At 32.0% G+C, this 15,134-nt stretch overlaps 2 protein-coding genes across 4 annotated transcripts; one reads left to right on the top strand and one right to left on the bottom strand.

Annotated features, from left to right (window-relative positions):
- Nucleotides 1-3,999: 3,999 nt before the first annotated feature.
- Nucleotides 4,000-5,165, bottom strand: LOC18100170 (transcription factor TCP11). Its single transcript, XM_006381365.3, has one exon. It carries the CDS (start codon nucleotides 4,898-4,900, stop codon nucleotides 4,304-4,306), a length of 597 nt encoding a protein of 198 aa, XP_006381427.3. The 5' UTR covers nucleotides 4,901-5,165; the 3' UTR covers nucleotides 4,000-4,303.
- A 3,657-nt stretch (nucleotides 5,166-8,822) lies between these two features.
- Nucleotides 8,823-13,230, top strand: LOC18100169 (RNA polymerase sigma factor sigF, chloroplastic). Of its 3 annotated transcripts, none has more exons than XM_024602828.2 (10): nucleotides 8,823-8,900; nucleotides 9,027-9,112; nucleotides 9,550-9,701; nucleotides 9,985-10,112; nucleotides 10,219-10,413; nucleotides 10,488-10,743; nucleotides 10,866-11,096; nucleotides 11,641-11,781; nucleotides 12,125-12,325; nucleotides 12,755-13,230. In XM_024602828.2, the coding sequence occupies exons 2-10, from the start codon at nucleotides 9,031-9,033 to the stop codon at nucleotides 13,040-13,042; spliced, it is 1,674 nt and encodes a 557-aa protein (XP_024458596.2). In that variant the 5' UTR covers nucleotides 8,823-8,900; nucleotides 9,027-9,030; the 3' UTR covers nucleotides 13,043-13,230. The 3 variants fall into 3 exon arrangements, with proteins under 3 accessions (XP_024458596.2, XP_024458595.2, XP_024458594.2); XM_024602827.2 differs by having other exon boundaries at nucleotides 8,825-8,900; nucleotides 9,020-9,112; XM_024602826.2 differs by lacking the exon at nucleotides 8,823-8,900 and having other exon boundaries at nucleotides 8,907-9,112.
- The last annotated feature ends 1,904 nt before the right edge of the window (nucleotides 13,231-15,134 follow it).

The raw sequence follows: 15,134 nt of genomic DNA, 5'->3' as shown, positions 1-15,134 counted from the left end.
AATAAAAAAAATTTAAATAAACAAATTCAAAAGAAAATTAAATAAACAGATTCATAGGGTAGCATTATAAAATAAATAACTCAAAATCATATAAAGTATTTCCTTAAGAAAATTACGTAACAAATGCATAGAGTAACTAAGTTTAATGTACTAACAACTTAATTATATCGCCACTGAACCAAATAAGAAAATCATCCGAAATAATTACAATTTACATCAATTCAACATTGGATTACATATCAAATATTTAACGCAAAGGATTATCCCTCCAAAAATACATTTCTCCTTTTCCTTTTCTTTAACATAAAAGACCCTAACTAGATACTAATCTGCATGAGTTCGTGGGGTACTTGAAATTAATTTAGCATATAATAGCATAAATAACTCAAGCAATAAATCAAAATAATAAGGATTCATTTAATGATTTTAACAATAAAGCTTAGACTTAGAGAAAAAGAAAAGGAAGGGATAACAACTAATGCGTTGCTTGAAGAGCGCGAAGTTGGCCCATATACTGGCGCCTGAGTAGCTGGCGCCAACTTTTTTTAATAACTTTTAGAAATAGAAAAGGACTAGGTTTTCCCTAACCCAACTTAATAACAACAAAAATAGTAATGAGAAATGACAAAAACACTTCTTGATGCAAGGCTTAGAAAATTTAATTTTAGAGACAATTTAGTCAATTCAATTTTTAAAATAAAGTAAAAAATTGAAAATGCCCCTCAATGCTGATTAAATGAAAATAACTTTTAGGGCAAATTAATAATATTACTGTGCAATAAAAAATGAGTTGACCATAATGTCCCTTATGAATTTGGCAATGACTTTTGTATTCTAAGGAAAAGACTGAATTACCCTTGTAACATCCCCAAGTTTTTAAAACACAAATCAACGTATTTATAGTTATAGATAGATGAGAAAATAGGGAATATATATTACTGAAATTTCAGTAAATTTTCCCTTAAAAATGTTAGTTTATCAACAACACAGCAAGCATGCTATTCTAATCAATATATCGATAAGGTCCAACCATCCTGGACTTTACCCATTCTCATTATAATTCAAGATTAGAATATATTTAATCCCACCATTCAACCACTTCATGTTTTATATAACAATTCACAATAAGAAACAATCATGTCAAATAATATTAACAAATTCATAGAAAAACATTATAAATTGAATCCATGCATTTCTAAATTTATTATGTAAAAGTGAAGTTCTTAATACTTTATAAGCCTAGTGAGTAAATATTATTATCTAGATTACATGCATCATTAATTCTAGTATTATTTACATGCTAAAACTAATCCCAAAAAATTACATTACAAAATAAGTTAGCAATTCAAGATTACATCATCATTTTCTTAAAAAAAAGATATACTAAGAATATCTATTGCTTCACATGAGGTTGTGATGTACCTGAAATTTATATAACACATAATATAAATAAAACCATATGATCAATTCACCCAATTCATATAACTTATTTTATTTGATTCAAAAATATATTTTCAAAAATCAAACACTATTATATATTTTCCTTTCAACTAATTTTATGGCTCCACTAGATAATTTTATCAAATCAGGAATCATGGTCATCAGTCTCATTAATACCACTAGTACCACCCAGGTACCACTCAATTGAATTCTCGATCGTCAGACATACTGATGCCATTAGCTACACTCAGGGTAACTAATCAAATAAAAATCTCGGTCGTTAAACATACTGATGCCACTAGCCCCACTTAGGGTAACTAGTCAATTACAGATCTTGGTCAAGAGACAAATTGACGCCACTAGTCCAATCAGGGTGACTAGTCAAGTACAAATCTTGGTCGTCAGACAAACCGGTTCCTTAGTCCCATTTAAGATAACTAGTCAAGTACAAATCCTGGTCATCAGACAAACTGACGCCACTAGTCCCATTCAGGGTAACTAGTCAATTTATCATCTTTTCGATGCTCATGTCACAATTAATACAAATGCATAACACATTTAAAGAAATTGCAGTTATATCATATTAAAAATTTAAACATAATAAATGGTAGAGGCGTAAAACACCTACCTGATATCTGTGTTTAAGCAGAAATCCCTTGCTGTTGAATGAATCCTGTAAGCTTTTCTGTACCAACAATAGCAATACGTCATATACAATTCAATTATTATAGAAATCCAATTCAAATTCAAATTCTCATTCAAAGTTCGAGTTTCAAATCAATGATAAGGAAAACATAAAGTTTTTCATGCTTAAATACTTTTTATTAACATATCATTCAATATATTATTTTACTTTATGTAGACAACATTAAATACATTTTCTTTATTAATTCCGAGCAAATTAGGTAGGAATTCTCTTTCCAATAAAATCCATTACCCCAAACTCATCAATTAACACATTTCAACAAGGTTTTCTCATCAATTTGGTCAAACCAATCCATTATTTCTTTATTCTATTTTGGCTGAAACTACCATCCAAGAAAACACATTTTCATTTATTAATTCTGAGCAAATTAGCATATGATTTATACATTACACATTCTACTTAACATCTTAGAATACAATTTTAATACCAATTAAATTAATTCCATCCATTATTCCCTTTACTCTTCCATGGTCGAACCTACACAATAAAGACAAGGAAATCCTTTCAAGTTTCTTAAAATTACACACATCACCCCATCATTAAATGATCAATCACACACATTACTATTTAAATTCCATAACAATTAAAACAAGAATTCATTCCTCTATTTTTTTTTTTAGTATTGGCCGAACCTATTATGGAAAAAAAAGGATGTATGGTTTCGTTCAAATTCATCACAATTAACACTTCATCCACACCGTATCCCTTATTTTTAGCATATCTAAACATAATTCAACCATGAATTAAATAAAAAAAATCATATCCCTTTTTACTTAGCATTTGGCCAAAACTTCCTTTCTTAAGAAATGCATATGTTTTTCTCATTTTTTTTCCCAATTAATACATTACTCATTTATTTAGTATTTAACTAACACAATTCAATATGAATTAAAGGTCAATTTAATAAACCAACAAGTATATATGGTGAGGACACCAAGATTCTTGAAATTCTCTACAATCCAACTATTATCCAATCATTTTGTACCTGTCCTAACACAATTCTATCCAAATTTCATAACAATTAAACCAAGCAAATTCTAAACCTTATCTCAAACCCTAACCAAAACTTCATGCACATATGAATGCATATTTTCTCTTCAATATTTCTTAATCAACACCCTTTTCGACACATGTTAACATGTTTTAAGCATCAAATAACCAATTTAAACAATCCCTTTTAAAATTCAAATTTTCCATAATGTACATCAACACCAAATTCTCACCAATTCATTACAAAACTTTAAATTAAGCTTAGATTAGAATTCTTCACCTCTTAATAATGATAAAACAAAGAAAATCTAACAAAGAAATCTTTGATTCCTCTTTCTTCTTCAACTTCTTGTTACCACCCTACTCCTCCCTTTTCAAGCTTAAACTCATAAAAACCTTTCTTTAATCATTAGAACTCTTTCTTTTCTTTATATTCTATTCTATTTTGGTAAGATTTTGTGAGGGAAAATCAAGAAAATATCAATTTCTTCTCCTCTCTTTTCATTATACTTGGTCGGCCATTCACATAGAAAATAGCTTCCTTGGTAAGCCAATAAATTATATATACTAACCACATTTCTATATATTTATAAATATGTCAGTATTCTTTATTTGAATAAGTTATTTTCTTCTAATTGAGTATATTATCACGGCAAACTTTCTTATACTATATTCAACCGTCATTTTTTCCAAGAACTTTCTTCATATTTATTCGATAATATTTTTATTTCATTTATAATTAATTTTATTCAAATTACTTAACCCATTTTACCTACTGGTTAAATTTAAGTTCTTGCATATACAGGGAAATCTTAGCAAGCGTTTACTAACCTTGAAAAAAACTATTCTATGTTATTGTGTGGTAAGGGTAAAATAGTAAATTTATGTAAGAATCCATAATAGTACAGGGTTTAAATTCCTATTCCTACTGGTATTTTTAATGACAACCACCAAGCAAACGACGGTTCACTCCAGTCTTGTACAAAACTAATCAAAGTACTTTAGAATAATATTAGCTTATTGATAGCTGCTTCTTCTTCCTTTAATTTTTTCACCCGAAAGATAGAAAAAAAGACTGATTTGTGGTTTAATTAATTAAACAAATAAACATTAGGCTCCACCACCCAAAACCCTGAACCTTGTGTTTGTTTTGATGCAATGTTAGTCCTACATCTTCTGTTCCCCGATTACCTCCTCCTGCCGACCCTCCTCCGCCTCCAAATCCACGTTCTCCGACAGCGGCTTCAGCAACAAAGCAGTAAATGGCATGTGCCTATAATCCAGGTCAAGCCGACAGCTAGCTTCCGTCAGAGAGAAGCCATCGGGCCCCGCATCGATGGCGGGGTGGACCTCGCCGGAAACAGAGGGCGGAGAGGCGGAAGTCGGGGCAGACCCAACAGTGGTGGAGATGGGGATGGAGGGGATAGTTCCGGTTCCGGTGGCAGCGATGATGGATGCCTCAGCGTTGCGAAGGAGCCACTCGATGGTCTCGCCATCGGAGCGGTGGCCGAGTTCACGGGTGAGCTGGAAGACACGGGCCGCTGTTAAAGCGGGCATCCGGACCCTCCTGCCACGGCCGTTGACTTTGGTGTGGCGGTCTTTGGATTGAGAAGCAGTGGATTTGCGAGGGTGGGCCAGCTTAGAGTCGGACCCACTACTTGCTGCTGGGATAGTTGTGGGGACCACATGATTGTTGTTGTTAAGGTTTGAGTTTTGCTGGTGGTGGTGATTGTTTGAGGTGGAGGAGAGGTTGTAGAGAACCATTTCAGAAGCCACGAGGATTGAGGGGCTTTTGTGGAGTGATTTGAGGAGAGATTGAAGTTAGGGTTTGTGCAAAGGAGAGAAGAAGAGAAAGAAACAGAGGTGGGTGCGTGTCTGAGGTCTGACTCTATTGACCCTGCACTGTAACACGGAGAGAAACGGCGACCCCTTTTATAGTAGCGGGCCAGACCTTGATTTCAACGATTTTTTTTTCAACTGAAAAGTTATTTTAAAAAACATCTCCCAATTTATTATCCTAGTAAAACATTAATCCTGTGACCGTGATATGATTTTAAATTAGTTTTTAATTAGATTGGTGATACGTTAATTTTTTTTTATATAAAAATATATTCAGGTGATAATATTGTTTCTATAAGAGTAAAAAAAAAAAAGTTAGAATCAGGGTCATTTACTTGAATTAGTTAAAATGTTCAATAACCTCCATTAATTTAATAATATTATTATAATAAAAAACCAACTACAATAAAATAAAATAAAAAAACACTATTATCACATCAACAACAACCATAACAAAAAAAAAAAAATAATGACTATTTAAAAAAAAAAAGCTTGTCAATATTATAAAAAAATATCATCTAAATATTCTTAAAATAACTCAATGATCTTATTTGATAACAAAAAAAAAAAATTGAATGAGAATATGATAACCTCATAAAAAGAAAAAAAAAATCTAAAGCTTAATTACCTGCAAATTAAACGTTGAATGATGAACTGAAAAATAAATATCAATTTTAAAAAATAACAAAAAAATTTGACTCGAGTCAACATACTAAATTTGCAGTTGGTTGTGAGGTTGGGATAACCTTGAACAAAAAAATAATAATGAAGGTCAACTCTTAAACAAACTAAATGATGAAAGACAAAACTGAAAAAAATTAATTAAAAAAAATATAAAAAAATCCAAATCAATCCGGGTTAACTCGACTAATATGTGAGCCAAGATATGAGATTGAGATAACCTCTTAGAATGGAAAGCGGAAAATATCATAAAGCTAAAGGCCAAATAGCTTAATGTCGAAGAATAAAATTGAAAAAAAAACATTTAAAACAAACCTACAAAAGATCAAAGTTAGTTCGGGCTAATCTTTAAAATCCATGATCTGGGTCATGAGACCAGGTTACTCATAGAAGACAAACTTGAAAAAGCAACGAAGAAAAATTTCCAATCAACCAAAATTTTAAAAAAACAAATAGCAATAAAAAAACGAGAATAAAATCTAATATAAATTAAATGAAATAAAACAATGAGAGAAGAAATTGAAAAATGAAATAAAAGAATAAAAATAAATAGCAATTAAAAGAAAAGGAACCAAATCTAGTATAAAATTAAATAAAATAAAAAAAATGAGAGAAGAAATTAAAAAATAAAATAAATCAAGAAAAAGAGAAAAAAACAATAAAATAACAGTTAAAAGAATGAGGACCAAATATGATATAAAAATTAAATGAAATAAAATAATGAGGGGAAAAACTAAAAAATAAAATATATCAACAAAAGATAAAAAGTAAAAAGACAACAATAAAAAGAATGAGGATCAAACATGATAGACTAGGAGGATGAAATTAAAAAAAATATAAATTATTTCAAATAAAACAAATAGTAATGAAAAGAACAAGGATCAAATCTAAAGAAAAAACAAATTGAAGGGCTACTTTGAAAAATGAGAGGGTTAGGTATGGAAATCGAGGAGAAGAGAGAGAGAAAAAAGGTTGTTAGCACCAAACCGGAAGTCCATAGGCCACGTACACCATCAAAGGATGGAGAGGTTGTCGAGACAATTCAAATGCCACCTCGAAAGCCATTGTTTGGTTGTCGGATGGCACGTCATATGCCGTCAGAATGACACTAGTGTCCCCCACGTACATGCCAATTACTTTTATTCTTTGAATAATATTTTATATTTATTAAAACATCAAATTGTCACCGTATCAACTTGATTATAACTAAAAAACCATGTTGAAAATATAAAAAGCTCATAGATGCCATCTTAATAGTTTTTTTTAAGGGTAATTAGGTCATTTCACTATGTTTAAAAAAAATTAAAAGATGAAGAAGCCAGTTTATATATATAAAACAATAATTAAGTAATTTTACTATGCTAAACAATATAAGAAAGTCGATTTGTCCTAATCAATTTGGTAACGTTAAGTGAGTCATGTGTAAAAGACTCTATTACCCTTATAACAAGTTTGTTGATTTTTTTTTATAAAGACAAAATAATCATTTCACCGTTTCAATCTATAATGAATTATGTCTTAGTGCATAGTGAAAGAGTGAGCCTTTTTAGCTTTTTCGTTTTTTAATGCAAATAAAAAAATATTAATATTATGTATGTATGTTTGTTATTATGACTTTTTAATTAAAAAATACATTATTTACATATAATAAAATAAAATTTAAAAATATTAACTAATAAATCAAAAAAGTTAGTAAAGCTAATTAAACACTGAAATAAAAAGCTAATATATCTAATAAAAAGCAAAAGATAGATGCACATGCAATATTTAACCCAAACTATCCTTTTTATTTTATTTATTTATTTTCTCTTAGAGGTTAATTCTAATTGTTAAGGATAAATGATTTCTATTTTTAAAAATATTTCATGTAAATATGATTTATTTATATAAAATATAAAAGGGAAGAAATTTAAAGATAAATCTCAATAATATTTTCAAAGCATTATAAAATAAAAAAATAAAAAAAGACTAGTTACTAATTTAGGAGAACTAAATAATTTAAGAAACTAAGAGGACATTAATAAAATTTATATAAAAAGTAATTCAAAGTAAGAAATAAAATAAATAAATGAGAGAGGAGGTATTAAATAAAATCTAAATAACACCAATCAAAATTGAAAAAAGGATCATGTATAGATAAGTCTAGCAAGTAAGACCCATATGCCTCGCTAAGGATCCAAAAGCTTAGGCGCACCTGGGTTGGTAAGCCAATACTCTTGTGTCTGACTACATAATTTTTTCTAAATGGATCGTATGCTTAGGTTTTTTTTTTCCCTCTAAGTGGATGACACATCGTCTATTATGGTAGATGACCTACTATCCTCTACATTATTTTATGATTGAAAAATCAAGGTTTAAATTTTTGGATCCTAAAAATTCATTTTTCAATTTGTTTTTACCTGGAAAAACCTAAGGCATTATTTATTTTTATGTTCATTTAAAAAATATTTTGTTAATATAAGGGATTATTTATATTTAGTATTTATTTATGTTTTATTAATAAGTACAGAGTAAAGATTAAATATTGATATACGTTCTCATTAAAGGATTTACAAGTATATTTAGTATTTATATATTTGGTATTTATATACGTTCTCATTAATATAAATATAAATATTGATATAAAGGATTTACAAGTATTGAAATCAGTAATTCAATATACATAATATAAATGTTCCAGCGTTGAGCTAAGAAAATTATAAACATTGAGGACTTAATTTCATGTTCCTACTATGCCAAAGTTTTAGTCTCAATTGACTTTTTACACAAATTAAGAAAATGTCATGATTATTTGTTTTTAAATTACTTTATACTATTATATTTCATTTGAATATAAACAAGAAAGAAAAATTAGATATAGTTTTTTTTTTAATATATATAAAGGGTCTACAGCTTTTGTAAATTGTAATTGATATATCTAATCAATGTCAATACAAAGGTGACCCGGGTTTAACCCTGGGTAATCTCGACCCGATGTCTAACCCTCCGGTTTAATGATCCTTGGGAGTTTCGAAAACCTTGAAAACAAGAAAGAGAAATTAGATGGTTTCGAAAACCTTGAAAATACCTTTCCTTGGAGTTTCAGCCCATAAAGAAGAAGAAAATCAATGTCCATATACATCAAATTGGGCTATAAAAGGCCACAAAACTACTGCCTTAAACGACAGCATGTGATAGCTGTCTAGTTCTGGAACGAAACGACAGCGGAAGTGCAAGCGGCACAACAACCTGATCCCATTTTGAGGTGAGAAATTAGTCACTCAAAGCAGCACTCCCACTGGCTTTCTCTGCTTCTTTCTTTATCCAAGAAACCATTCCTTATTATCTTGTTTAGGGGAGTATATGATTTTAAGTTGTTGTCAGGATTCAGTCGAATGGAGGCTGGCAGGACTTTGCTTTCTTCATCTCCATCTTTTCCTACAAGAACCCACCTCAAGAACTCTCTCACTTCTTCAGGTAACCTCTGAATTACTGCAACTTTGCAGCTTTGTTAAAGTCTATTCCTGTTCTCTAGTTCTCTTTCTTCGGTTGCTAAAGAATATTAATTTTCATGATATTGTAAAATTTATTTTTTTTCATTTATTTTCTACATTTTGTTAAGCAACTGATAGGACGGACCTTCCTTTCTATAATAACTCATATATTATACATATCATGAAACGTTTATTACTTTAGGATCATAGAAAAGCCCGTCATTGGCTCTCATGGGTGCAAGTCAACATCAGTGGGATTGTTGCCTAGGCTATTGTTGTTTTGCTTTGAATTAACTTGCATGTTGAGTGAGGTTTTATTGTATATCTACTGGAAATTATGCTTGTTTTCCTCGGTGTATTAGAAATTAGTTAATGGGTTTATGAGAATATTACCTCTTGTTTACGCTCTTAATTTTGCAGTTCTGATACTTCGGGAACAAGCAACTCCTGCTGTTTCTTCTATTCCAACCACTTCTACAGCTCAACATTTTCCTACTTCAGTTCTTTTACAAGAGCAGCGTGATGAGTTTAGGCCTCTCCAGAACATATTCAAGGAAGATAGAGCTTCTCAGGTTAGTTTTTCATTGTACAATGCACCAAACTAAAATATTGAGGAGATTCACATATAGTAAGACACTTGTGTTTTAACATTGATTCTTTACCTTGTTGCATGAGCTGACTGTATAATTGCTTGCTTTGAAGAATTTGCGGAGTTTCAAATGTTAAGTGTCCTTGTTTGTGTAATTTAAAAAGAAAAAGGCCTCGCCATGCTTATAGTCTCATGTAATCTCTTTGTCCATATCAACTCCTAATTTGTGCATTGTAAATTATTTGTCTGCCTCCGTTTCATTCAAGGCAACATTGGATAGGAGGAAGACAGAGATTGGGACATCAGGGCATGAAGGGAAGGACTCTGATGAGTTAGATCAGCTGGTAGAAAACTTTGAGTACCAGTTGCATCATTGGCCTGCTTATTGGAATCTGTAAGATGAATAAATCTTCATTTCCTGCTACTTGCATCAGCTTCTTATGATTGTCACTTATTGTCCTGGATGGAATCCTTACATGGTGCTCTATTTTCTGTTAAAGATTGCCACCTTCACAAAAAGGGCAAAATCCATCCATGTCCTTGACCACGCAATCTGTTACAAGTAGTACCGACAAGCTAATTGATGTGGAACCCACTAATGTTATTAACCTCGCTAAGAGAGCTTTGTCAGCCTCAAAACATGCGGCTTTTCTTGCTGATAACAACACTGATCTTGATAATTTGGCATCCACTAGGTTTGTTTCCCCATTAATTTAATTCTAACTTACAAACTCTTTTGTTTCGGGACTGATACATAAAAGCTTTCCAGTTCATCAAGTTTTTCAGTTGAGGAGGTGAAGATTGTAAGGTCAAGACGACATTTAGCGAGGCAGTCTCTAAATCGAAGGGCGCCGAAAACAAAAGATTTGATTTTTGAGACCTATGATTCTAAAAGTGCTGATGTACAGAAAAGGCTAAGCCAAGGATTTGATCCAAATGATCCCCTTAGATTGTTCCTGTGGGGTCCTGAAACAAAGCAACTTTTGACTGCTAAAGAGGAGTTTGAACTGATTGCTCAAATACAGGTGTATTTCCCAATCATATCTAATTTGAAATGGAGTTTTTCTTGAATGTTCTTCTTAAAAAGAGAAGATGCTTATTTATGGACAACCTTTTCTTTTTCCCTTTAAAATGAAAAATGAAACAGGATTTAATGAATTTGGAGGGGGTGAAGAATAGGCTTGAATCTCAGTTTGGCCGTGAACCAACCTTGGTTGAATGGGCTCAAGCTGTTGGTCTTAGTTGTCATGTTTTGAAGTTACAACTTCACTCTGGTAACCGCAGCCGGGAGAAGCTGATTAATGCGAACTTACGGATGGTGGTTCACATAGCTAAACGTTATCAAAACCGTGGTCTTGGCCTTCAGGATTTACTGCAGGTTAGCTGAAACTTGTATTGCCTTCTGGGGCGCCTTTTTTTTTTTGTTTATCTTTATCAATGTGTAGATAAAACACGTAAATCTTGGTTTCTGTTTCTGGATGGGATAATTAAAATGTGGTTCTTGCATTTTTGTTGAATACTATTCTGAGTGAGGGGAGGGAATATGCAAATATTACTTGTTTGGTCTGATGGAAATAGTTACGAACCTTTTGCCCCTAAAAATTGTTTGATGCACATGGTAGCTACGCTAGAAATTTTTATACTAGATCATCCTTTCATGTGCGTGCTGGAATATCATACAAAGCAAATAATTCTCCTCAACATTTTCTATATAACTGGGGTGTTGTGCATGCCTTTACACTCATCCTGGTGGTATCATTATATTCCTTGTTGATCATACCATTTCGTTGTGGAACTAAAAAAAGGGAATAACTGGAGAAACATGTCTGAGTTAGCTTGTTTTTTGAACTCAAGACTGAATGAGCATGAATTGTGATTCTCAAACTAAGCTTCTTTCTGTTTCTTTCCTAAAACTGCTATAGGAGGGAACTGTGGGTCTTATGAAGAGCATTGAGAAATTCAAACCGCAAGCTGGTTGCCGATTTGCCACTTATGCTTATTGGTGGATAAGACAAACTATTACAAAGGCTATCTTTCAACATTCTAGGACAATTCGTTTACCGGTAATGACAATTTTCTCTCATAATTTCTGTTTCAACAAGAATTACTTGTCCATGTTTTTCTCCATTTTCTTTTATCTCTCACCATCTCTGGTGAGTTCACAAATGTCAATAATTTCAGCAATAAAATAATTGTTGTCGAGGATAAGAATCAATTTTACCTTTTTTGTCTAAATAAATTCTCGTTATTTTCTTGGCATGTAAAGTATGATGTTTTCTCACTAATTTTCTAACAATGGCTGGACTTTTACTGTCTGAATTCCTGATGATTTATAACTTCAAAATGTATTTAAAAGCATGATGAGCTTTAATGCTCGTCTGAGAACTAATAACATTTTCTTTGTAGGAGAATGTCTATGGCCTCTTAGGAAAGGTGATGGAAGCAAAGAGGTCATATATTCAGGAAGGAAATCATCAACCAACTGCAGAAGAAATAGCAAGACGTGTTGGAATAGCTATTGACAAATTGGAAAAGTTGCTATGTTTTACAAGAACACCACTTTCGATGCAACAAACTGTGTGGTCTGACCAAAATACTACTTTTCAAGTAAATGCTTCTTTGTTCTCTCGTGTTTCATTTAATATCCACATTCTTGAGCTTCAAATAGAAAATTCCAGAGGGAAAGAAACTTAATATAAGTATTTAGAACACTTAACATGCTATTTATTGTGCTCTTTGAAATCCCCACCAAGGCCTTAACTACTCTGTAAGTTTCCAGTGCCTGTAGCATGCATTACTATTATGAGCTGCTCTATACATAGTCCTATGCGAGTAATTCAAAGATCAATACTGCTTCCCTCAAAAGAAACAAAAAAAATCAGCACTGGAACATTTTGTTTACAAAAGATGATTTCAAATTTGGCAAATGGTTTCCTCTGTCAAATGCTTACTTGGCATGGGTCCTTTATCAAAACAAGTTTTCTGAAAATTGATTGAGAATTTGTAGAAATCATGCATTTCCTCTTTATATTGCAGGAGATAACTGCTGACACAGAAATCGAGATACCAGATATGAGTGTGGCAAAGCAACTGATGAGAAAACATATTCGTGGGCTCCTAAATATTCTCAGCTTAAAAGAGAGACGGATAATCAGGTTAAGGTTTGGCATTGAGGATGGAAAACAGAAATCACTTTCTGAGATTGGCAATGTGTTTGGGTTGTCTAAAGAGAGGGTACGGCAATTGGAGAGCCGTGCACTGTACAAGCTTAAGCAGTGTGTTGGCAGCCATGGCCTCGATGCTTATGCAGATTTACTTAGATGAAAGTCATTAAGGCAAATACCATTTAAATGGATGTCATGTCGGCCTGGAATGGTTTTCCAGTGCCACAAGTATAGACTTCCAGTTTTTGGTAGGTGGAGATCATGCATTTTTATTGGCACAGGTCAAGTTTATGCTTCAATGTTCTAATGTTGCTGTACAGAAAAGTATAATCTTTGTTCTTTGAATCACCCGTATCTTTCTGTCCATAGTAGTCAATAATTGCTTCATAGTACTTTGGAAGTAGTCAATGATTGCTCGTTATAATGTGTGCTTGTGCTTCCATGGGTACCATGAGGTAGGAACTAAGAGCACTCATCTTTTAACACTTATTTCGACGGATTAATCTAAAAGTAATTAAAACACAAAAAGAAAACAAAATTTTACACTAACATACAGTACCATAGAGGATTGTTATAGGGGGTTGAAATGAACTTTTAGTGCTTCCATTCCCTACCACCCCGGCTCATCAGTGAATACAATCCAAGAAGGTTGAATAAAAAAATTTAGATTCTAATATAATTATATGTTATTAAGTATAATTTTCAATTTAATTGTTGGATTAATTTGAAATTTTACTAGAAGTTTTCAGATTTATTAGCTATATTAGGTTAAAATTTCAGATCAATCAGAGTTCAAGAAGGTCTTATAATATAGATCAGCAAATGCACTATGAATTTTGTTATTTGTTGTCTTTTGACTTGTGAACATCTTATTTGGTGATGATTCTTTTCCTAATAATACAAGGAAATTCAACAACTAATTTTGAGAGCTTTCCTAATTCTACAAGGATCTTTAATTGGTAGTTTTGTTACCAATTTTTGAACCTATAAAAAATCAAGAAAAGAAAAAAGAAAAAATATAAAAAGAAAATTCAAAATACAAGAGGATATACATGAAGAAGGCCTAGAAGATTGTCCAAGTTGGTGGTGAATGACCAAAATAACAAGTGAAAAAATTGGAAGACCAAAATGTATAAAATTAGAAAAATTGACAATCCAATTCTGATTAACAAAGGGTCCTATTGGTGAAAATATTTTTATTTGGGGTAAAGAAATACAAATTTGGATAGGTAAGGATTCAATAAGAATTTTGGAAGGCTTAATTAATCTTATTGAGGACTTGATTGCAAGAAAAATTATTTTTCGGAGTCAATTTAGGTGTTAATTAGAATAAATTAAAGTCTGGGGACTTAATTGGTTTTTTGGGAGGTTTAATTGGATGAATAAGAGAATTAATAGTAAGAATATTGAAGCTTGATAGACAATTAGGGACTTGATTGAAGAAATCTAAAACCAAGGACCAAATTGAAAAAAATATGCGTGATTATAGGAGCTGAAATTGACCAAATCAGGGGCCAAATTAAAAAAAATTAAAAGTTTGATGATCAATAAAGGGTTTAAGTGCACAAATCACAAACCAAGAACCAATATGAAAATGACGCTAAACTTTGGGGCTGATGATTCAGTTTGACATGAGTGAAATTGCATGAAATTAGGAGTTTAAGAGGAAATTACGGGTGCAATTAAAAGAATTGGAAGAACAAGGACCAAAATGAAATTTATCATATCCCAAATTAAAAACTCTAATTTCTAGGGTTTAACCTAGACGACGTGTCGTTCGACCACTGTTTAGCTTCTTCTTGGCAGTTTTAACTGATCGAGTAAACACCTTCAAGCGAATGAGCGTGGCGTCTCTGACCATTTCTAGAGTTGTAATCACCACCATTCATCTGAGAAACACCCCCTATACAAAGATCAGCTACTCTTATCAAACATTTACATCCTATTTTCTTCAATGAACTCAACAACATCTTATCCCTGATCAGCTATCATTGCATTTTCAAATTCTTGGTTGTTCGAGTTGACACCTTCAAACGAATGAATGTAGAGCTAAAGACCTCTAAATGCAGCAAGAATGGATCAAATCGAAAGACATGCTTCTCCTCTACCAAGCTTAGGTGGTCTCCGATGACGTTTACATCGAAATTGCTTTGAAGTCTCGAAATTGGTCAACTCAATCAGCCTTGACTAAGATACTCATTTATGCAAAACCACTTAATTTTTTCGTGTGTTCACACTTAAAAATTTCTAGA

Source organism: Populus trichocarpa, chromosome 6 (assembly GCF_000002775.5).
Source record: "Populus trichocarpa isolate Nisqually-1 chromosome 6, P.trichocarpa_v4.1, whole genome shotgun sequence".
In the NCBI taxonomy this organism is placed as follows: Eukaryota; Viridiplantae; Streptophyta; class Magnoliopsida; order Malpighiales; family Salicaceae; genus Populus; species Populus trichocarpa.
Note: the sequence above shows the minus strand (reverse complement) of the source record. Positions and strands in the feature narration are given on the sequence as shown.

Coding starts and splice junctions, on each gene's coding strand:
- LOC18100169 (XM_024602828.2), top strand. CDS start 9,031: ATGGAGGCTGGCAGGACTTTGCTTTCTTCATCTCCATCTTTTCCTACA. Junction 10,414..10,487: donor GATAATTTGGCATCCACTAG/GTTTGTTTCCCC, acceptor AAAGCTTTCCAG/TTCATCAAGTTTTTCAGTTG. Junction 12,326..12,754: donor ACCAAAATACTACTTTTCAA/GTAAATGCTTCT, acceptor TTTATATTGCAG/GAGATAACTGCTGACACAGA.
- LOC18100170 (XM_006381365.3), bottom strand. CDS start 4,900: ATGGTTCTCTACAACCTCTCCTCCACCTCAAACAATCACCACCACCAG.